Below are 23,406 nucleotides of genomic sequence, written 5' to 3' on the forward strand. Positions count from 1 at the left end.
CAAACTACTCTCAGCTGTAAAACAGAAGTTCCAGCCATGAGAAAGCTTAAAAATAAACTGAATGGTGGGAGAGGTTACTATTTTGGGGTCCCCCCCAACTTAGGGTGGGGGACCCACAGATGATGTAAATAGAAAGAGTGCATCGTGCTGCGCAGTTCGGTGGTGGTCCCATTGTTCTAGGGCCACCAAAGGCTGAGTTAACTGCAAAAATGATCCGCAAAGCATTATGGGGCGAGTTTCCCAAGTGCAGTGAATATTGTAGTATCGGCTCCCCTGTTGTGCCGGGAGATCAACTTTGAGGATTTCTGTGTTTACTTCTTTTGTAAATGCTCCAGTTTTGTATATTTTTTCAACTGCTAAAATTGTAAAGTGGTCCTCATGTAAAGCGCTCCTTTCATCGAGGGCGCACTATATGAAACTTCACGTAGTCATCTATAGCACTCCTCCGATTGAGTTTGCGCTATATGAAACTTCAGCGCTCCTCTGATTGAGTTTGTGCTATATGAACCTCAGAAAAAAGTGTATTAAATAAATTAAAAAAAACTCCCCTCCAGGTTGCAGCCTTTGTGAGCAGACACAACAAAGAAACAGCAGCATGCCTAAAACAAGGAAGAGGAAGAAACAACATACGGGCACGCATTGCGAAGCAGCAAGGAAAAAGAAAAAAATAGTGCGCCATATTAAGGTATCTGGCTGATATTGCAATAATCCATGTAAAAGGGTCAGTCTGCTAGGCATAACATAACAGCCTTAAGGCGGGACAAAGGTAAAGCACTTACCCAGGAAGTCAAGGGAATTTCGAAAGGCAAACCCAGGAACGAATGAAAGTGATGGGCGTGAGATGGGCATGGTTAAAGCCCACACAGTAGATTACAACCGGTCGAAGAGCAGCGCTTGTGTGCTGCTAAGCCCGACCTAAAAAGATCTCAGGATGAGCTCAGAATACACCATAATAATGCTGGTAAAGGAGCCCCATATGATGTGGCATGCCTCTAGTGTGAGTGAGGGGTTGCGTCCTCTTTTAAAAACAAAAATCACCAAGTAGTATCAGAAAGCCTTAATTGTTTCCCTGTGAAATATGCAGCAGGCAGGGAATTGTTGAGTCATTAGAATCACTTACTATTGCGAACACCCAAGCATAGTGATAAAGGTTCAGATAACATTAGTGAGGCGAAACTGTGTGTGACTTTATAAAATACCCCTCTTTCTCAAACTTCGGTTGCATTAGGGGACTAGGGGGATGTCAAGGGTAGCAGTTGGTACTCCCGGATACTTCTAGTTGGCATTCCACGCTCCTTTCATCTACAGTGTACTGACAATGAAATAGCTGACTTGGTTAAGGCGCCAGCTGCAGGGCCAATTCGTCCTTTCATTCTCGAACTGAGATAGCTTAGAACAGTACTGTTATTTAGTGGTAATAAATGCAACAAAGCCTCTAGATGCTGTGACCACACATTCCTCATGATCACATGGAGAACTAACACAACGTTTCGTGAGAAGGTGCCTTTCCTGAGGTGCCTCAAAAGGCCTAGATTCCTTCTACTGTGGACATTAAGGGCCTGATATAGAGTTTGGCGGAGGGGGTTGCTCCTCCACAAATGTGGCGCCTTGAGTCATGGAAGGCGGTGGTTCAGGTTAGCATTAAAGGGCACAAACTGGGTAGGGAGAGCGTAAGGGACAAGAAGACCAAGTAGACGCTACTATCTGGAGAGCGAGCACCACATACCCAGGATGTGTAATGGTCTGATACTGGCGCCTTCAGCGGCTTCATGATGGTGAGGAAGTTCTCATAGTAGAAGGGGATGCGGACGCTGGTCATGGGCACCCCCTGGTCCCAGAAGTACTGCTCCACCTCGCCCTTGCCATCGAAGTGCAACACTTGAAGCTTCCCGCCGGTGACGGCACTCACGTTCTCCAGACCGCTGTAGACCACGTGCTTGGTGCCCAGCCGCTTCGCTACGTCAGCCACCGTCTTACCCAGTGGAACAGGCAGACGGGATTTCTTAGATCCAGCACTGATACCTACAAGAAAGTTCTTCTTTATTTAAGTTACAGAACATGTAAGATAGATGATTCCCACACAACACACAGCATGATAGCTTCATAGATACCTCAACCAACTCGCAGTCTCTGCACTTCAAACATATTTGCAGTCATACATTCTACAGGGTCACTCATAACATCTGTGTGATGTGCCTAGCAGCACATTTGCAGACCCATAACACAGCGCACAACTTTCGTTACACAAACAAGGCAAATAGTCACCAGTTCTTTCAGCACCAGTGGTAATGGAACAATTTTTAGAGTCAGGGTGTTGCGATCAGTGTTATGTCACTGAAGTCATAAGGATTGTGGAAATTCCAAGTGCCATTTAAAGAATAAGTACAGCAAACGAGTCACGCCCATTCACCTGGAGAGTGGTAAAGGTGTGGTATGCAGCCAGTGGTGCATTTTAGAGCACACTGTGGCAAACATATCACTAAAGCGTGGTATTGCAGTGCACTGTCATTTACAGACAGCACATGTTCCATTAAAGGTTGCTACATTGGCACCGACATGCAGTTTTACTAATAAAACTACATTGTGCAAAAAAGATAATGTTTGGAAATTGAGTTTAAGTGAATATGTATCATTTGCACATCACCAAGTAAATGGTCTTGATTTGTTTTGATCCTACTAAAATCTTTGTTTCAATCATACTGAAAAATTACAAAAAATTGCTTTAGTTCTGCCTTCCTAACTGATGATATATTTTGAAATATATATACAGTTAATTTACATATATTTACATTTTGTTGTGTTAAAAGAAGTGACATTGTACAGTTTCTTTCCACACTCCCTGCACCCCAGCAACTGTCACAGCTAAATTTACAAACGTCTCTCAACTTACAGTGAGAGAAGGAAAAATAAACACCAATGACCATGTTAAAAGAATAAGCAAAAGTTTGTGAGAAGATACAGCCTGACATTTGACCTCTATCTTTGAACACACAGCAAATATCACAAGATAAAACAGCGCTTAAAGGCATCTTGATTGGTCGCTTACGTTCTGAGCTCTAGCATGGCTATTTTGAGGGTAGAGCACCCCCAACCTCACCCCACGAGTGCAGACTCAGAAAGCACCAGTACTGATGCACCACCTCTGCTGACATTGAATGCAGCCATTCTGCAGACCCTCAGTACACCATCACTGCAGCTAGTCAATGCTCCAACACTGCAGACAGCCAACATAGCTGCACAAGGCACAACTTACCTTGCACTATGGCAATGCAGCAACTCTGTAGCAATAGTATTACAGCGTCACCACGTATGCAGCAGAGGTGGAACGTCAAATGATGGTGCCCTCCCATGCAGAATGTGATGAGGGGCCCCTGAGTCTCCCATCTCTTACAGATATTTATGTTCCTTGTGGTCAATGAGGGCCCCACCGGCTATGGGTTGGGGGCCCTCTGGTGGGATGGGACCTCTCGTGCCCCAGAGGCTGCAGGGGCCCAAATTACGCCCCTACTATGCAGACACTTAGAGCACCAACACAAGATAAATGATGCCTCTCCATGTGCAAACATAGCCAACAGGAAAGCAGCAACTCAACAACTCCAGCACCACATGTATCATCACCTCTGCAAACACTCTACACATCAACACAAGACAAGCACACACTTCCCCAGTGGAAACACAGCAAGTCCACTGTCAGCCCACACTGTGCTGAACCAATAGAATGTGTTGCACATAGACCTCATTTAGGGGGCGCCAGGCGTCGGAGTCGCGACTCTTGACTTTCTCCTTGTAGCCCCTGGAACTGTCTTTCCGACCCTTGACCTCAAAGTTTGCAAAATCAGTGCCAAGAACACATGGGTGGCCACATTCCTTATTTTCAGCACAAATTTCTTTACACGTTGAATAAAATTTTATTAGTCTCAAAAACACTTTATTTCGGTCAAAGACCTTAAAAACAGCATAAGCAAATTAGAATATTCAATCTTTCATATAAAAGCAGCACATCCAATAATTAAGAATCGAGCTCAACAACATATCAAAAGTACAGTGTAAAGTTTCCATAAAAAGACTCGCATGTTGTGCCAATATTATAAAGTGCTTTGGTAAGGTTAAAAATTAAAACAAGCATTTGCAATGCAACTGGTCTCGCGTTTGCTTGAGCTAGAACAATTAGCACTGTAAACTCCTAACCGGACTTTTCTTGCCACATAAATTGAAAATGAAAATAAAACAGTTTCACATAACTAACTGGACTTTTCTTGCCATATAAACTGGAAAGTAAAAGTTTCACATAAGCGAGCTGACGGCCACCATCAGTGCAAAACAGACACACAAAGGGAAATAAAAGTTCACTTGTAGTGAAACCTATTGGCAAAAGTGCAATTATCCATGTAACCGACAAAAGTGCAATTATCTTCGTAACCGACAAAAGTGCAATTAACTATGAAACAGGGTTGATGTCATGCAAAGCGCTCAACTTCTGCCCAGCGAGATCGTGCTGCAAAAAAAAGAGAAAAAGTAGTCCAGAAACGGGACGGAAAACGTGGAGCCTCGTATGTTTTCAGTACTTGCTCGCTGCGCTCGAGGAGGACTAAACACCGGAGAGGGCATGACGTATGCATGCCTTTCACTAATGAAAGCAAGCAGATTTTAGAAGGCAAGCCCACGAACCAATGAAAGAGACTGACATGACATGGGCGTGGTTTGAAGGCCAAAGAGAGATTACAACACGAGACGTAGTGCTTTCCGCTCGCCCCTAAAAATAGGTTCAGTGTATTACTTAACACCAGAACCGCGATGTCCTTTGTTATGGTGGGTGCCCTCCCGTACTCCCCAATTTACACTCTGCGGCATCCGTTGGCCCCCTAACTGATTGGCACCATCAAAGTTTTGTGACCGCGTTCGCGGTCACAAAGCAATCGTAGTTACCACCAATGTTACACTGGTGGTAACCTGTTATAAATGAATCTGCGAAAGCTACACAGAGCAAGTGGGATGGCCAGTTTATTTCAAGACTCCTCACAGAACAATGCCACCACAGCCCCCAACATTCTATGGCAAACTCCAAGCCAGCCCAATGCCAAGATTCTAAGGTAGGCAGGAGCATCCCATTACTAGAACATGATTATAGACAACCAATTTAACTAATCCTAATACCTATTACAACATAAATTATAATACAGTATTTACAGACATTGAGTAACATCATGTTGGTAGTTTTCCAGTGTGGTATTTCTCTTTTCTGTTTACTAGTCTTGTGCTTATAACATAACCCATTTGCAAAAGAGAAGGGGTCCCCATGGGACCCCTTCCCCTTTGTGAATGGCATGAAAAAAGAATTTCAGAGCAGCCTCCCGTGGCCAGCTGGTCACGCCTTCGGGAGGAGTGTGTCATGGGCCCCAAACTGTTTCGCTGTGCTGACATGCCCGCAACTTGATACCACACCGACAGAGACAACACACTGATGAAAAGAACTGAGTTTATAGTGCTCTTGTTGTTTGAAAGCCATGTTTGCGGTTCCCTTGGAATTGGTCTTCCTGTGCTAGTTAAGTGTGAGGCTGTGCTGTGTAATTAGTAAGAAAAAGCTGCAGGAACAGGAACACGTTTTCAGTCTGTGCCTCACAGAGGAAAGTCCTTCATTATTCAGCAAAAGCCTGTTGTGTCTTGAAAAGCGGCTGTTTCTCTTGGCATTTGATAATCGTTCTGCAACCCTCAGCATAGTGAGGGATTTTCTATGAGAGCATTCTCAGGTGGGGAGTTTGTTTGACTTGAAAGAAAGATGACAGCGCCCTTGAGCCAGCGGCTTCGGGAAAGACGTGGGTGGAACTATAAAAAGATAATTCAATTGTATTTTCTTTCACAGAAATGTTTCACTAAGTGCTGCACAGGCACATGCAACTGCACCATGTGAACTGAAATGCAAAACAATTCTGCATGTCAAAAAACAATACTTTCATGCTTCTCGGCTAGGTTTGGGGTGTTAACCCGAGATGTGTATTTTAATTAACGATTGTGTATCAGTGCTCCCCAACCTTTTTATCGCCGCGGACCGGTAAATGTTTGATAATTTTTCCGTGGCCCGCTTGTTTTGATTTAATAATTTTAATTTAATTGTATTTAAACATGCCTTCAAGATTTGAAGTTCCTCGGTGGCCCGGTGCCGATTGATCCGCGGACCGGCACCGGTCCGCGGCCCGGGGGTTGGGGAACACTGGTGTACATCATACAGAAAACACGTGGGATGGGCGACGCAAACAAATGACATTTCTGGCTGAAATAAGGTGTTTGTTGTCCTTTGTAATATAGAGCCGATGAGATAGGTCAGTGGGTGTAGTGCCTACTGCCATGTTTTTATGTGTGGTCTGTCTTGACGCGAGCTGTCAGTTCACGCCCTACCGCTGCCTGCAGTTCTGATGCATTTCACGCATGCGCACTAACATGCAGGTATTGCCCTGACTGCTTCAAGGTTAGAATATTAAATGACCCTGTACTCAAATATTTGGGCGTCATTTTAAGCCTCTCCTCAGATTTTCTAGAGAAATTTGGAAATACCAATACTTTCAGGAGGCGCTGACAAACGCAAGTGCTTCATTGAAAAGAGCACCGGGTTGACTTTTTCTTGCCTCCTTCCATGAATGGTACCATCAATGATTTAATTATGCAGGTCCGAGTACCTGCACTTCTTTCATTTGAGAGGGAGAGGACCTGCACTTCTCACCACTATTCTCATACATTTATTAGGCGAGTACCAGACTTTTCAGGAGCAAGAAGCTGCTCTAAACAATGAGTACCTCTACTTCTATATTTCCATTACAAGCACTGGGTACAGGGAATACGATTGATTTGGGGTCTAGCACTGTGAGTCGAAACTATCGCCGGAGTTTGTTTTCTTACAACAAATACTGTTACCCCATCGACTTGGGTCACCAACTCTGCAGCGTCATCTCAATGATCTGTGGACCTGGCGCTCCACATTAGGCCTGGCTGTTGTGATGCAATGCTTCATCGATGTTCGATGGCTGTGCTCACGGCATTGATTATTTTGTCTGACATTATAATCCATCACATTACCAGTGAGAGAGTAATATTGTGCCGTTGGGCATTCTGTCAGTCCCGGAGAAACATCAGACTCGATTAAATTGGACTGTAACATAGAAATCGGGTTTTTTTCACTACTCATTCTGATGAAAAGACCAAACAGTGTGCAAACTTAAAAATCCTGCGCACGTAAAAAAAATTACATTTGCGGTGCCGCTGATGTCAACTACATGTGGGGTTACTATCAGGCCTTATCCTGATGTTGCGGGTCACTTACTCAGGCAGGCGCCCAAGGCACGTTTAGGAAGGCGGTTAGGGATGACGAATGAGGTAAAGAGCATCTTTCAGCAGGGACTAAATATCCGATAGTCCGGCGAGTGCAGAATTGAGGGAAACCCTGAAACACATGGATCCCCGCTCAGTTTCCTGCAAATTGACTGCAGCTAGCTTTGCAGATGTAGATCATTCTTTTCTGCAGTGTATTGTCCTGGGAGCGCGCGCTGAATATAAATATTAAACAAGCATTTTCAATGCAACCGGTCGCGCATTTGCTCGAGTTCGAGCTATTACCGTTTTAAACTCCTAACTGGACTTTTCTTGCCACACTAATGAAAAGAAAAAAAAACGCAGCGCAATTGCGCTGCTTTTTTTTGTGTGGCTGAGATCAGTGATGGGCACCTAATGAGCAGGAAACAATAAAAAAAAAAAGCATTTGGAATGCAATGCTCTCGTGTTTGCTCGAGTTAGAGCTCCTAGCGTTGTAAATTACTGAGTGGACTTTTCTTGCCACACAGACTGAAAATAAAGAGAGCGAGGGTGAGCTGGCCCTAGAAAAGCCTTCCTCTGCTGTTGGTTTATGTTTACAGAGGGAGCTGGTGGGGAGGAGGGACTGAAAAAGCACCCACACTGTTGAGGTGAAATAGACAAATGGCAAAAAAAAGTCCCTTACAGAAGAGATAAACAGGACATAGCGCAATTACACAGTACTTTGTGCTGCTCCCAAAGTGAAAAAAGGCAGGACAAAGAAGCAGAACTGACCACTAGCAAGCAAGGATTTTTGAAGGACACTGCAACTAACAAATCAAAACACTGGAACTCACTCTATTGTATACTTTAGTATACAGCAGGCCGAACGCTAACGCTTGACCTAAAAATTCAAGCTAACGAACAATTGTTTAGGTCTCAGATAAAAAACGAATTTAAATGTCGCTATTAAAATTAGTAATTTGATCCCCTTGTGCTCAAAGCAATAAAGCACAAAGTCATAGGAGAAAGAACATATAAGATTGAACAATTTCCAATTCCATAGATACTCATTGTAACCAAGTTATGATCGCATTTATTCAAATTATTGCCTATATGTCCAAGGGGCGAGAGCCCATAAGCGCTTCGAGCATAATTTGCTATGGGGGAACCGAATAAGACAAGATCTTAGACCGAATAGGCCCGATAGATTTAAGGTACTTTGTAATTGAGAATACAATGTACGGTGTGGTATCCGACCTGCAAAGCCTCAGTGCAACCCTATGTTGGCGAATTTCCAGGGTGTGGCCAAGAGGCACGATCCAGAACTTACATTGTCTTATGTAGGTTGGTAAAAAAAAAAAAACAGGTGTTCATCAATCTCTTCTGTTTCCCTACACTCTTGACAGAGTTTACTACCTTCGGTTTGGCCCTTCCACTTGCAGGTAACAGTTGCAAGTGGTAGGTTTCCCAACCTGAATCTTATATAAAGAGATTTCGTGAATGGCGGGTCAGTCTCATCAAGAAAGGGCTTAAACATGGGGGTTGATTTTATTTCTAGGAACCTACCAGTCAGTGTGCCAGGATTTGGTGATTGAATAATTTTGGTATCTTCATTCTCCCAAAAGGTCGTCTTCACCAGTGTAACAGGAGATGAGATGATGGGTTTTGGGTGACTCCAAAGAGCAATCAGACCCAAGGTGGATAGTGAATGTTTTATGTATTTCACCCAGGGTAATGTTGCGAGAAAAGGTCTCTTTTTGACATGGTTAGCCCCACTTTTTGCCTGATGTTTGATGTAGGCTAGAAGGTGTAGTGCCCAGGGCTGCTGCTAACCAGGTTCTCTGGGCTAGAGTGCTTTCCCTAAAACTGTTGTGATACATTGGCACAATTGGATACACCCTTAACTACCACTATTAGTCCCTAGTAAATGGGTACCATTGTGCCCAGGGCATGAGGTACTAGGGGTAGGCCCCTGAGGGCAGCAGCACTGATTTTGCCACCCTCTAGGGGCATGCATCCAGATGCACCCAGCACTGCCATTGCAGTCAGTGTCCTGGTGCAAACCTAAAACACAAACTCAACATGACACACTGCCTGTGTGCCCTGTCCACCATACACTGCGTTTACTGTGGTCAAGACACCCCTCTGGCCGGCCTTACAGCCCTAAGGCAGGGTGCTCCATATTATATGTGAGGGTATAGCTGCATGAGCAATATGCACCCACTGTGTCCTTGCCAAACCTGGGACAAAGTGAGTGAACAGAGCAGCCATTTTAATACACGTGCTGGACACGTGCAGATGGCCTCCCCCTTTGCAAATCCCCAATTTTTGCAGGAGCAAAGACAGGAACCCACACAAAGGGTAGGAGGAGTGGCCCCACCTGGCATGCACCACCCCTAAGGTGTTGTCCTGTGATATGGACCTTCCATTTTATTTTCCTCCATCTTAGATGGAAGGAAAATAGCCAATTAGGTTTAGGGAAGTGACCCTTCCAACAGGAAGTGGCCACTATAGTGGGTGTAGCCACCCAAGTGTAAGTTTCCCATTGGACACTACCAGGTTTCCTCTAAAATGCCCACTAACTTCAGTATTTAGTGGGCATCCCTGGACCAAGAAATCAGATTCGAAGGGCACAAAGAAGACTAGCCCAAAGAAGATCCAAGGCACGAGAACTGTGGACCTGCTGCACAAAGAAAGGCGTCAAAACCATACCTGCAGCACCCAGGACTCAACAATCACTGCTGCAGAGGAGCTGGACACTGGACTGACCTCAAGAGACCCTGAGGACCTCCAGACTTCACCAATCACCGAAGAACTCCCTCCTGAGTGGAAGTACCACTCTGCAACAGACAAAGAACCAGCAACCCAGCGAGGGCCACTTCACTAACCGGCTGATATCTCCCGAACCAGAAGTCGCAGCTGCACCTGACAACACCCTGACGACCACAAGGACAAACCCTGCAAGTGTGCCAAGTTTGGTGCCACTGCACCCTATAGTGGCCGGACCGTACTAATACCCTGGGTACTGGTCATCAGACACCTAGAAAAGCAGCTCGCCCAGAGCTGAAAAAGGACCAGGAGGAAGCACTAGTCGAGGGACTTCAGGAACACCCTGGACCTCCAGCCAGAGTGCCTCCTTTGTCCTATAGGCCACCTTCTAAGAGACCTACCTCCAGATCCAAAGGGCTCCTTTCTGCACAGCCTCTGGCTCACCGATTCACTCTGCACCTGGCCGCTCTGTGCCCTGCAACAAAGAACCAGCTGTGCCCCAAGGGTCCCTCACCCCTAGTGTCCTTGACACTCCAAAGGGACCCCCAGGCACCACCTTTAAATCTGCAAGAACAGACCTTTTCCAAGTGGTCCCCCTCAGTGTCCCAGCACCAGCTCCAAGAGACTTTCCACCATTGCTCCCGTCAGAACCGGGAGCCACCCACACTTCTCCAGCTGGCACAGCATGCCTACTGCGACCTCGACCAACCTGCAAAAGTGGAACTTGGTTGTTAGACCTGGCATCCTTGGTGTGGTCTCCCCTGTCTCTTTTTGCCTCTGCTTCTCATATTTTGCCTGTGTGCTGGACTCTGTTTTTGCTGTTTATGGTACTCTGGGCACTTTACCACTGCTGACCAGTGCTAAAGTGCAAGTGCTCCTATGTAAAGTGTATGTGTAATTGGCTTTTCCATGATTGGCATATTTGATTTATTAGTAAGTACCTAGTAAAGTGCACTAGAGGTGCCCAGGGCCTGTAAATCAAATGCTACTAGAGGACCTGCAACACTGGTGTATGTGTGTGCAGTTTTAAACTGCCAATTCGACTTGGCAAATGTTCCCACTTGCCAGGCCTTAACCTTCCCTTTTTATACATGTAAGGCACCGCTAAGGTAGGCCCCATGTAGCCCCATGGGCAGGGTGCAGTCTATATTAAAGGTGGGACAGGGACTGATGTGTTTTAAATGTTCTAACAGTGACATACTGCCAAATTTGGTATTCAGTGTTGCAAGGCCTATCTTTCTCATAGGTTAACACGGGGGCTGCCTTTAAATATTTTTGAAGTGCAAAGTCCCTTTGAGAGCAGATAGAAATGTGGAGTTTGGTGTTTCTGAAATCAGAATTTAAAAATACATATTTTAGTGAAGTTGGTATTTAGACTGTTAGTTTGAAAATGCAACTTTTAGAAAGTAGGTATTTTCTTGCTTAAGCCATTCTGTGACTCTGCCTGTTTGTGGATTCCCTGTCTTGGTCAGACTGACAGTTGGGCTGTTTGTGAATCTCCTCTAGACACTGACACAAAGGGAGCTTGGGTATAGCCTGCATATCCTGATGAGCCATCTGAGCTAGAGTGGAGGCAGTAATATTCACTTACACCTGAATGAGCTGTGCCTGCCCTCACACAATGCAGTCTCCAACCCCCTGGTTTGTGTCCGGGACCTGGCCTGGGCAAGGCAGGATCCTGTGAACAACAGGGACTTTCCTTTGAAGTTTGCCTACTTCAAAGGCAGAAAGGGGTATAATTAGTGGACCCAAAACCCCAGACTTTACATCACTTCTGGAACCAAGAGGAACCTCTGCCAAGGAGAAGAGCTGAGGAGAAGTCCTGCCCCTGCCTGTGACTGTGCTTTGTTTGGCTGTCCTGCTGTTGCTGCTTCTGCCTGTGAAAGGGGACAAAGACTGGACTTTGTTGTACATTCCTGCTTGAAGAAGAATCTCCAAGGATTTGAACTGAGCTTGTCTCCTGTTTTGAAGTCTCAGGGCCATAAAAGACTTCCTCTGCCAGCACCTGGACTCTCTGCTGAGACTCCTGCCCTGCCAAGTGCTGCCTTATCAAGTCCCTGGGCCCTTGAAAGGTGAAGCTGGCAGAACAAGAGGTGAAATCAATGCACAGAACACCGTGCTGGGAAATTTTTGACGCACCATCTGCAACGCGGATGATAAATGACGCGCCACCCGATTCGTGGCAAGAGTCGACGCTCCACCTGCATCGTGGCTGGGAGCTCGCCGCATCGCGGCTGGAGAAACGACACAATATCCTGATAACGATGCAAACCCCACGCAGCTTGGTTTTCTAACACCGTGCAACCGGATTTGTCATGGATCGTCCCTGGGAGTCAAAGTCATCGTGAATCAGAGCGGATCTGAGGTGACCTGTCTAGAAATCGGTGCATCGATCTCTTTGCGAGGGAGAAAAACAACACATTGCCTACCCGACCGGAGAAGAAACGTCACATGGCCTCACTTATGAGTTACGAATAGACGCATCACTGACTTTTCGATGCATGCTTGCCCGTGCAGCTTTTTTTTTTAACGCAAACCAGGTAAAATCAACGTTTTCTATGCAGTAAGACTCCTATTCTTTTGAAAATTCATATCAACTTATGTATGTTGGATTTTTGTCGTTTTGCTCTTGTTTGATTTAGATAAATATTACCTATATTTCTAAACTGGCGTGGTGTCCATTTTGCATTGTTTTCAGTGTATTGCTGTGTGTGTTGATACAAATACTTTACACATTGCCTTTGGGATAAGCCTGACTGCTTGTTCCAAGCTACCAAGGGGGTGAGATGGGGTTACCCAAGTGTGTATCTCCATTTCCCTGACCAGAGTGAGGGTCCCTGCTTGGACAGAGTGCAAACTGACTGCCAGCCAAAGACCCCATTTCTAACAATTGTTGAATTTCTTTTGTTTTGAACGAGTAAATTCAGAACCTAACTATACTGTTCCTGTACCCTTTGGTTTTTCAGTGCAGTCCTGTCTGAGTTGGAAATGAGAGGTAGGGGGAGCTCTGCCACCAGAGGGTCGGTTGTCTCGCAATCTAGCCGGGCCCTTGTCACATATAAGCTCTCATAATATTGAACAAACACCGCCGCTATTCCCTGTGAGTATTCAACCCACCCTCTGGCCTCATCCAGTATGGAAGATATTACCCTAGATTCTGAGTCACGTGTAGCTAGCCAATGCAAAAGCTTGCTTGACTTATTCCCCTATTTGTAAACTCGGAGCATGGATGCAAACCAACACTTACAGGCGTCTTCCAAACAAAGTTGGTGCCACGTCACTCTTTCAAGCTATAGTTGATGTACCCTCGAGTCACTCAACTTATCTGGGGTTTCACGCTCTCTGGTCATTTTGAGATTTCCAGGTTGGAGATACTGCTACCCTTTTCACGGTCAACTCCCCAAATGTAGGATCGGGCAGTGCCCCTCATGAAGGCCTTGCAAGCCTCCCACAGGGTCCCTGCTGAGTCCACCGAATCCCTGTTCAGATCAAGAAAGGCCTTCAGCTCCAAGAGCTGATGGTCAGCAAATTTGTCATCCATGAGGAAAAGAGCATTAAGGCACCATATATGGGGCTTCCCTATGTGTGCTGTCTCGAAAAGGAGACTGGGGCACAGTCTTATAGGCCACGGGAGGGAATTTTCGATCCCAAGCCATAAGGGAGATCAGCGGCTGGAAGAAACAAATAATCTACTCAAGAAATTGACCCATGTGCAGCCTATGGGTGAGTGTGCTCTAGTTTCTCAGGGTTCTAAACCCGCAACGTGTTGCTAAGGCCTAACCCCCTCACCCATTCCTCTAGATCTCTGACCTGTAACAGGGACCCCCTTCCCATCCTACACCAGTTCATCCACCCCATGACGTCATTAAAGTCACCCCCACTATGGTCATCTTGGAAGGTAGTGATGCCACAAAATGGTGCATGGCTGGTGGGATAGAGATGCTCAAGACATTGTATTGTTGTGAGGCTATTTAAGCTATTACACAGGCACGTTATTTTAGCCTACGCCTGCAGCTTGTGCCCTTTCACTCTGAGGCATGAATTTTTATGTCTCCATTATTTTAGCAGAAGTCTTAATTTAGTGGAGATGTTTTTATTATTTTAGCAGTTTGTCCTTTTACACAGACTTCTGATATTCTTTCTCTGCACAGCATTTTCATTCTGTGCTCTACCCAAGGTTGTATGCAATAAGTTACAAATTATTGCTGGTACAAAGCGCTTATCATGTTGCCAACTCTCATACACAGAAATATATGTGTTGTCACGTCAGGGCAGATGTTTTGTTATAAAACACCTCACTGCCCCTACACGATAGAGGGGAATTCCAACCAGTTGCCATCGTACAAAGCATGCCGCTTTGCAGGTTTCTGCTGAGACCTGATGCAGTCTCTCCTTTCATGTGGGAGAATTTGCAGTAGACCAACAGACCTCTTCTATACAATCACATGTATGGGGGATGGGGTCCTCCCGAGGGGGGCTAATGGGCAGATTAGGGCTTACACTGCCATTCTTTTGTAGAGAACCTTAGTAGTGCAGGCAAGGATTTTAGAACCATTGTGACAGTATGGTGGGACTTTTCCTATGTTTCACTTTTCTTCTCACAGCCTTTCTTTTATTATGTTTTATCACCCTCATAATCATAGTACATGCCTTTTTATGTAGGATGCAGTTGATTCAATGAAACCCATTGAACCTAGTCCTGCTTCTGTTTTGCCTTTCAATGTGTGAGACAAATGTGACTGAGAGAAAGGGGTAAGATCTATTCCATCACAATTCGCCTGAGAAATCCAGATGACATGCTAAGGACTGCCCCAAATCACCCTTTACTCTTGGATACTGGTGAGGTGCTGCTAGCTGTCTGGAAGGGTTAGGCTGACAGCTGTCACATGGAGCAGGATCAGACTCAGTCCCCGGTGTCCCGTGGTGCTGCTGCCCAAATCCAGCAGCCTTGCTACTATAACAAGAGTATTTACGACAGTATGTGGTGCCCTCTACTGTGCCTTCCAATATTGTGTATTGGCTGTGGCTGTCGTGTGTGCTCTTGGTTGTGGCCAGTGGTAGTGACTTATGTAGAAGGATTACCACCCCTCAGGACCCTCCAGTGCATTCTGCATGGCATGTTCTATCGTATCTCTTGTGGGCTAGAAAGTGACAGTTATGGCCCTGTAGGTGAGCTTCTTGAAGCAATTCAATCTTTGGATAATACTGCTGCAGAAAATGGAACACAGACCCCTCCCTACCCATCTCTTGATATGGTCTTGTAGACGGCTTACATTCCAAGTCATTACTGAGAAGGCCCGTGGCATAACGGTGGAAAGAAACTCAATGTAAGCCCGCTACAGGTCGCCCCTCCACCTCCCGGAAGGGGCATCTGATAGTGACCCATCCAATAGGGAAACCTGTCCAAATACCTGCTGGGTATGATAGTGTGTGGCACACCCAGAGGTAGTGGGTATAAAGTAAGAATGAGCAAATCAAACCTTTGAAGCGACCCAAACCTTGTAACCCCGCACCTATACTTCCCACCTTGTAGAAGCATCTGTCTCCCATCCCCAACTTAGACTTAGAACTAACTAACTTTGAGGGGATGAAGTACCCAAGTGTGGTGGATAGGCAACACACCAGCCATCCCCCAAGAAACCTTGATTGACAATATTATCGTAGGAGACAGTGGTGCTGGTGCTCGTAGGATCTTTCATGCAGCATCAGGGATTAGTCCCAAGTATGAGTCTGTAGCTGGATCAGGTCATGGTTAAGACGCAGAATCAGCCCATATGGTGCCTTCTCTCTCTGTCTGAGACTGTGGTGGTCTCTGCCTCTGGTGGCGCGGTGTGCCTTCGTCGGATCTCTTCCGCTGAAGCTTCCCCTTTGCCTTCACGGAACCCTGGCAGGACACCTTCACAGGGTGACAGCATACCAGGGAGGTGGCGGGTTAGTGACAAGTGGACGTTGTTTAGTAAGCCATGTCCAGGCCTCCTTTGGGAAGTCGAAAAACAGTCTTGGAGTCGTGAATTACTCACAATTTGGCTGGTAGAGAAGCATGTAGGGAATTTGCATGGCTCCTAACTTTACCTTTACCTGGTCGTAAGATTTGCGCTGCTTTTGGCCCAAGTCGGTGTAATCAGGGAAAATCTGTATGCGCCCTGATTGGAACAGCAGGACTCCTTTGAGTCGGACACCCTTCAGCACTACAACCTGATCTCTATACTTTAACAAAAGGTGCTATCAGAGACCTGGGTAGGGCTCCAGGTGATAGTTTTTGGGTCAGGGAGCTGTGAACAGCTCAAGGATAAAGCAAGGAGTCAGGCTTGATGGTTCTAGTCAAGACAGGATCCATTGCTCAAGGAAGTTTTGGGGAAATGGCCCTTGGCCTCCTCTGGGAATCCAGTGAAGCAGAGGCTATTTTGACAGGCCTGACTTTCTGCATCTTCTGCGCGATCTTGGAAGGCTTTTGCATGCCGGAAAAGGTGGGTCACCTCTGAGGAGAGGTTTTTAACGGTGTCCTCCGGCTCTGAGATCCTCCCCTCTGCCTCTGTTACCCTCTCTTCCACTTGCGGAGGTCGTGGAGAACCAGGGCCATATCCAAACCAACCTCCCCTATTTTAGTCTCCAGTGCATTTTTGGAGTCACGGATGGCTTTTACGATAACAGAGGTGTTGTCTCCATTCGTTGGGGTCCCAGACTAAAGTCCTCTGTCGGGGTCTCCTTCGCTTCTCCCGGTGGTGCAGTAAATTTGTCCATTATTACGTGGCCCAATGGGCCCTTATCGGAACCAATGATGCCACTACCAGCCAAGTCATATGATTATAAGGTTCGTGGTTAGGCAAAATCACCAAGTAGGTGTCGCCAAGAGGGTAGCGTTGTCTGGGGAGCAATATGTAGTCCCGCTGTAGGGAGGGGTGCTGACTCACTTACACCAGTTCCTCAAGGACGCCAATCAAAGAGAGCGGTAATTAGGGTGGCAGCCGGTGGGATCTCATGCAACTGCGCCCACCATCTTGGCTGTCCAGACAACGCCCCAATCCTAGCGGATTTTGATGCCAGCAAAGTTCCTTCATTATTAGTGTTATAAAAAATGAAGCACACTGAAACAGTACCTCTGGTGGCAGCCGTTGAGTAAAAATATCTTTAAATGTTTGCTGTGTGCAGGCTTGCAGGCGGGTGTGTGTTTATGTGAGATAAGGGTATGTGTATGCGTAAGCAAGTGCATGTATGTGTAAGCATGCATGTGTAAGTGAGCAAGAGTCAGTGACAGGTTGTGAGTGAGAAATGTGTGAGACTGAGGGCCACATTTACAGTTCTTTGATGCAAGGCAACGCTGCATCAAAGATGCTATGCTGCCTTGCCCTTTTGGCAGCCACATGCCAATGCACATACTCCTGCGCCATAGTGCGAGGGTGTGTGCATTCTCTGAAGCATAGGCGTTATACTCTAAGGAGCACCGTCCAGTACATAAACTATGCTTTAAGGATTTACCACTTTGTTTGTGTGCTGTACAATGCACAACACATGCAAAGCTGAAAAAACAAGAAATTAAAACATTTCTCCACATTATGCCTTCCTTGAGAAGTCGTAAGATTTTGGTGCACGTTCCCCCTAATAATATTTGTGGATAGGGATTTGCATCAAAACCTATGGGTGGTTGCATGGGAATGCCCAACCCCCATCCAAAGAATGCCTACTCAATGCAAAATAAAACAAAGCTATTTTGTGTGACTTTGGGATACTATCCAATGCAAATCAGGATTCGTGTTGGATAGTAAATCACACCCTATCATTTTCCACCAGGTTTGCTTTTCAAAGGTGGCACAAACAAACTGCAAAACGCTAGTAAACCTGGGTCTGACTGTCAATAAGTATGAGTGAGCTTAAGAGTGAATACAAGTGTCTGAGAGAGAATGAATGAGAACAAGTGTAAGAGGGCAGTGTGAGTGTGATGTTAGAGTCATGTGACATGCCTTCCTGAAAAGGATCTGAGCCAAGGGTCATATAATGTCACATTCCTGCAATGTCATTAAGGTCAAAGACTATGTGATGTCACTTACTCCGCTCCTGACATCTTGGTGAATCCAGGCCCACGGTGTTGCTCAAGGCAGAGGGCCTGCTAGGCAGGTCTGTTGCAGGTGCTGCACTTGACGCACAGTGCACTCTGGTCTATGCTCAGTACTATGGTATCCACAGGAGAGGTGGGGGTGCAGGTGATGCTATCTCTGAGTGCCCAATGCAGCTTCTCATTGTGTTGGACAATACAGATGTTGTAACATGGCCTTTAGTTGTGGCAAGGTTTGCCCATTAGCAGTTAGATGAACATATTTACATCAGAAAGGGACACCTCTGGCCCCTTCCCCACTTGGCTGCTAAACTTTTTGTTGCCCTGAAGAAAAAAAGCATAACATCACAAACTGATGGTTCTGACATGTGGACCCAGCAGCCAGTCCCGGCTTTTCACCCTACAGCATGCTGCATTCTTAGGCTTGCAGTTTTGCTTTTAATAATGTTGTTAAAGGCTCAAACTCCAACATACTCAATGGTGTTGGCTATGAACCAGGATCAGCTGAAGGTGTCACACCCCACATAGCAGCTATGTTCTAAAATCTTAATAATGGTCTAAAGTATTTCAAAAGCTGTGCATGTTCACATACAAAAGTAAAAGGAAAATCAGTTCACTTATTTTTTCAAGAGTACAGTGAGAAAGTTGATACCAAGCTTCAATAGCACCGAACAGAGTTACAGCACGGGCAGTCTCGGTTTAAACTTCCCAAACAACAGATGCAGGGCTGGTGTCAGCAGTATTAGAAACCATTTAAGGTTCTGTCATTCACAGAAGAGGTATAACACAGGGTGCAACAGTGAAAGCTTCACCTCCTCACTGAACAGGTATCACTTGATCATCAGCAGTGCAAGCTTCTCACCCTCACAGATAAAGTGCAGAAGGGGCAACTGCAGTGGAAACCCCCCTTCTTCATAGAACATGTATAACTTGATCATCAGCAGTGCAAGCTTCCCTCTCTCATAGGACAGGAGCAGCAGCAGTGTAAGCTTCCCTTGCTCACAGGACAGGTGCAGCAGCAGTAACACAAGCTTCCCTCGCTCATAGGGCTGGTGTAGCAGCAGTACAAGCTTCCCTCACTCACAGGACAGCTGCATCAGCAGTAATGCAAACTTCCCTCGCTCACAGGACAGGTGTAGCAGCAGTAAAAGCTTCCCTCGCTCACAGGACAGACGCAGCATGGCAGCAGTACAAGTTTCCCTAGCTCACAGGACAGCTACAGCAGCAGTCCAAGCTTCCCTTGCTCATAGGCCAGGTGTAGCAGCAGGACAAGCTTCCCACGCTCACAGGACAGGTGCAGCAGCAGTCCAAGCTTCCATCGCTCACAGGACAGGTGCAGCAGCAGTCCAAGCTTCCCTCGCTCACAGGACAGGTGCAGCAGTAGTCCAAGCTTCCCTCACTCACAGGACGGGTGCAGCAGCAGTCCAAGCTTCCCTCGCTCATAGGACAGGTGTAGCAGCAGGACAAGCTTCCCACGCTCACAGGACAGGTGCAGCAGCAGTCCAAGCTTCCATTGCTCACAGGACAGGTGCAGCAGCAGTCCAAGCTTTCCTCGCTCATAGGACAGGTGTAGCAGCAGGACAAGCTTTCCTCGCTCACTGGACAGGTGTAGCAGCAGTCCAAACTTCCCTCGCTCATAGGACAGGTGTAGCACAGTCCAAGCTTCCCACGCTCACAGGACAGGTACAGCAGCAGTCCAAGCTTCCCTCGCTCACAGGACAGGTGCAGCAGCAGTCCAAGCTTCCGTACCTCACAGGACAGGTGTAGCAGCAGTCCAAGCTTCCCTCGCTCACAGGACAGGTGTAGCAGCAGTACAAGCTTCCCTCGCTCACAGGATAGGTGCAGCAGCAGTCCAAGCTTCCCTCACTCACAGGACGGGTGCAGCAGCTTTCCAAGCTTCCCTCGCTCATAGGACAGGTGTAGCAGCAGTCCAAGCTTCCCTCGCTCACAGGACAGGTGTAGCAGCAGTACAAGCTTCCCACGCTCACAGGACAGGTGTAGCAACAGGACAAGCTTCCCTCACTCACAGGACAGGTGCAGCAGCAGTCCAAGCTTCCCTCGCTCACAGGACAGGTGCAGCATGGCAACAGTACAAGCTTCCCTTGCAGGAAAGGTGCTGCAGCCGTACAAGCTTTCCTGGCTCAAACTACATGTGCAGCATGCAAGCAGCAGTGCACGCTTCCCTTGCTCATAGGGCAGGTATAACCTCACAGCAGTGCAAGCCTTCCTGGCTCATAGGACAGGTGCAGCTTGGCAGCAGTGCAAGCTTTCTTCTCTCACAGGACAGGTGAAGCGTGGCAGGAGCGACGTAAGCTTCCCACCATCACAGGACAGGGGCAGCAGCAGTATCAGCTTCCCTGGCTAATAGGACAGGTGCACCTTGGCAGCAGCAGTGAAAGCTTTCCTGGCTCATAGGACAGGTACAGCTTTGGCAGCAGTGCAAGCTTCCCTCGCTCACAGAACAGGTACTTAGCAGTGCAAGTTTCGCTAGCTCATACGACAGGTGCAGCATGGCAGCAGCAACGTAAGCTTCCCGCCATCATAGGACAGGGGCAGCAGCAGAGCAAGCTTCCCTGGCTCATAGGACAGGTACAACTTGGCAGCAGTGCAAGCTTCCCTAGCTCATATGACAGGTGCAGCATGGCAGCAGCAACGTAAGCTTCCCGCCATCATAGATCAGGGGCAGCAGCAGAGCAAGCTTCCCCGGCTCATAGGACAGGTACAACTTGGCAGCAGCAGTGCATGCTTCCCTAGCTCATAGGACAGGTACAGCTTAGCAGCTTCAGTGCAACCTTCCCTCGCTCATAGGGCAGGTACAACTTGGCAGCAGCAGTTTAAGCTTCCCTGGCTCATAGGGCAGGTACAGCCGGACAGCAGCAGTGCAAGGTTCCCTCACTCATAGGGCAGGTACAACTTGGAAGCAACAGTGCAAGCATCCCTCACTCATAGGGCAAGTACACATTGGCAGCAACAATGCAAATTTCCCTGACTCATAGGACAGGTGCAGCTTGGCAGCAGTGCAAGCTTCCCTCACTCACAGGACAGGTACACTTGGCAGCAGCAGTGCAAGCTTCACTCGTGCATAGGACAGGTCCAGCTTGGCAGCTGTGGACACTTCCATCGCTCACAGGATCGGTACAGCTCTGGGCAGGAGCAGCGCAAGCTTCCCTCGCTAATAGGACATGTACAGCTTGGCAGCAGTGCAAGCTTCCCTGCCTCATAGGGCAGGTTCAGCATGGCAGCAGCAGTACAAGCTTCCCTGGCTCATAGGACAGGTACATTTTGGGAGCAGCAGTGCAAGCTTCCCTGGCTTATAGGGCAGGTACAGCCAGACAGCAGAAGTGCAAGCTTCCCTCGCTCACAGGACAGGTACATTTTGGCAGCAGCAGTACAAGCTTCCCTGGCTCATAGGGCAGGTACAGCCAGACAGCAGCATTGCAAGCTTCCCTCACTCACAGGACAGGTACAGCTGTGGGCAGCAGCAGTGCAAGTTTGCCTCACTCATTAGACAGGTGCAGATTGGGCTGCAGCAGTGTAAGCTTCACTCTCTCGCAGAACAGGTAGAGCTTGACAGTAGCAAAAAAGGCATTGCACTCTTACAGCCGGTAGCAGAAGCGCAAGCTTTCCTTTCCTACAAATGCACGACAGTAATAGTTGAAATGTACATGGCGTATAGAAGTACAGATCCAACATCCCTGCCACGCAGGTCACCCTCTGGTCTCTGCAGCTTGATCAACAAAGATAAATCACAGATGAAATTGTGAGTGAATACACCAGTGCCGCCTCCACTCTTAAACGTCCTGCACTCACTCCATCTCATGCGTCTCATTCACACGCACCTTCTCTCTCCATCCTCTGACTCCTTGCTCTCCTTCGCACTTTCCAGATTCTCACATCACACACCAACCAGCTCCTTATTCCTTTATCCACCATCTTCTCACAATCCGCTCTCTACCACGTTCATATCTTCCTTTCATGTATATTATAGTCACCTTGTTCTCACAACTTCTCTAGTACATCCTGTCTGGCACAGCCCTCTTACCAACCCCCTCTCACACATGCTCTATCTCACTCTCTCTCATCCTCACTCAAACTCTCCCCTAACACCTGTCCCCCCCACTGTCTCAAATCCTCCTTCCAATTAATCCTTTTTGCTTGACCTTAGTAAACACCCACCACTTCCTCTGCACAGGCACACATCCTAACCCTCATCACACCCTGTCATCTTTGCTTTGCAACCCTCGTGTTTCTCACATGCACTTTCCGTGAGTTGATCTCTTTCACTCCTACAGCTACACAGGCCAGAAATATTTGCATTTCATAGCAGTAGGCAATCCCAATCGAGAGGTCCTGCTGATGGCGTCAGAAGAGAAAATCCCATGCAGGGCTGGTTTTAATTTGGTTTTGGTATCTATAGAGCGCCCTTACACCCAAGGGCTTCTTGGAGCTAACAAGCCAGGAAAGAGATAAAGCCAAGAATTAACAGAGAAGAAATGTTTTCAAGGTTTTCCTGGAATTCAACAGCTGTGAAATCTGCCTTCAGCTAGGAGTGACTTGTTCCATAGTTTTGCTCCCAAAAGTCTGATGGAGTGGGCACTAAATCAGGGTGTTTTATTAATAGAATTTTCAGAAGATGCATGCCTTCCCGTTGGAGAGCTCTTACAGATACCTATGGCTGGTAGACAGGACATAGAATCAAATATTGTAGGATTTGTCCGTTTTTGTGGGTAAGGCATAGTGATGTTAACTGGATCCGCTGCTCCTTGTCCCAACCAGCGCAGCTTCCTGTGTGCAGGCGAAGGTGCTCAGTAAAGAAGACAGACCGCTAGTTTTGCACCTTCTGGTTGTTTTTTTTTTGCAATTGTCCACAGTAAGAACCAGATAGTGGCTACTGCAGCAGTCCAGTTTAGAAAAAAATGCAAGGTGAGACAGTAGGAACGTGTAACATTTTGGGTAGATTTAGAAAGGCAGTTTTACGGAGGGGGACAGCGTAGTAACTGGTGCTGCGGATGGTGTTTATCTGCTGGTGCGTACACAACTCATCATCTTAACTTAGGCCCAGGGGTTTTACTTTCAGTGAAGAATAAAAGGGGCATCCCAACTGGACGGCCAAGGAGAAGAAGTCACTCGCCCTTGCTCGTGCCTACAAGGAGCAGTTCTTTCTTATTCAGAGTAATTTTTTTAAATTAAAAGGGGCCGGGGACAGTAGATGTTGTCACAACAGATCTGAGGCCAATAACAGATATCATCAAACAAAGCGACATTCTAGGAGAGGTGATGGTTGGAGATGCAGCAATGGGCAAAGA

At 47.0% G+C, this 23,406-nt stretch overlaps 1 protein-coding gene across 1 annotated transcript in view; it reads right to left on the bottom strand.

Moving 5' to 3' along the window:
- The window catches only part of LOC138278521 (nmrA-like family domain-containing protein 1), a 60,784-nt gene extending 39,563 nt beyond the window's left edge, over nt 1–21,221 (bottom strand). The window contains exons 1-3 of the mRNA XM_069219257.1: nt 21,139–21,221; nt 19,505–19,698; nt 1,657–2,022 (exon numbers count right to left, since the gene is read on the bottom strand). Of these exons, the coding sequence (XP_069075358.1) occupies nt 1,657–2,022; nt 19,505–19,698; nt 21,139–21,221 (643 nt within the window). The remainder of the gene's footprint in view (nt 1–1,656; nt 2,023–19,504; nt 19,699–21,138) is intronic.
- Between the last annotated feature and the right edge of the window lie 2,185 nt (nt 21,222–23,406).

The sequence above is a fragment of the Pleurodeles waltl genome, chromosome 2_2 (assembly GCF_031143425.1).
Source record: "Pleurodeles waltl isolate 20211129_DDA chromosome 2_2, aPleWal1.hap1.20221129, whole genome shotgun sequence".
NCBI lineage: Eukaryota > Metazoa > Chordata > Amphibia > Caudata > Salamandridae > Pleurodeles > Pleurodeles waltl.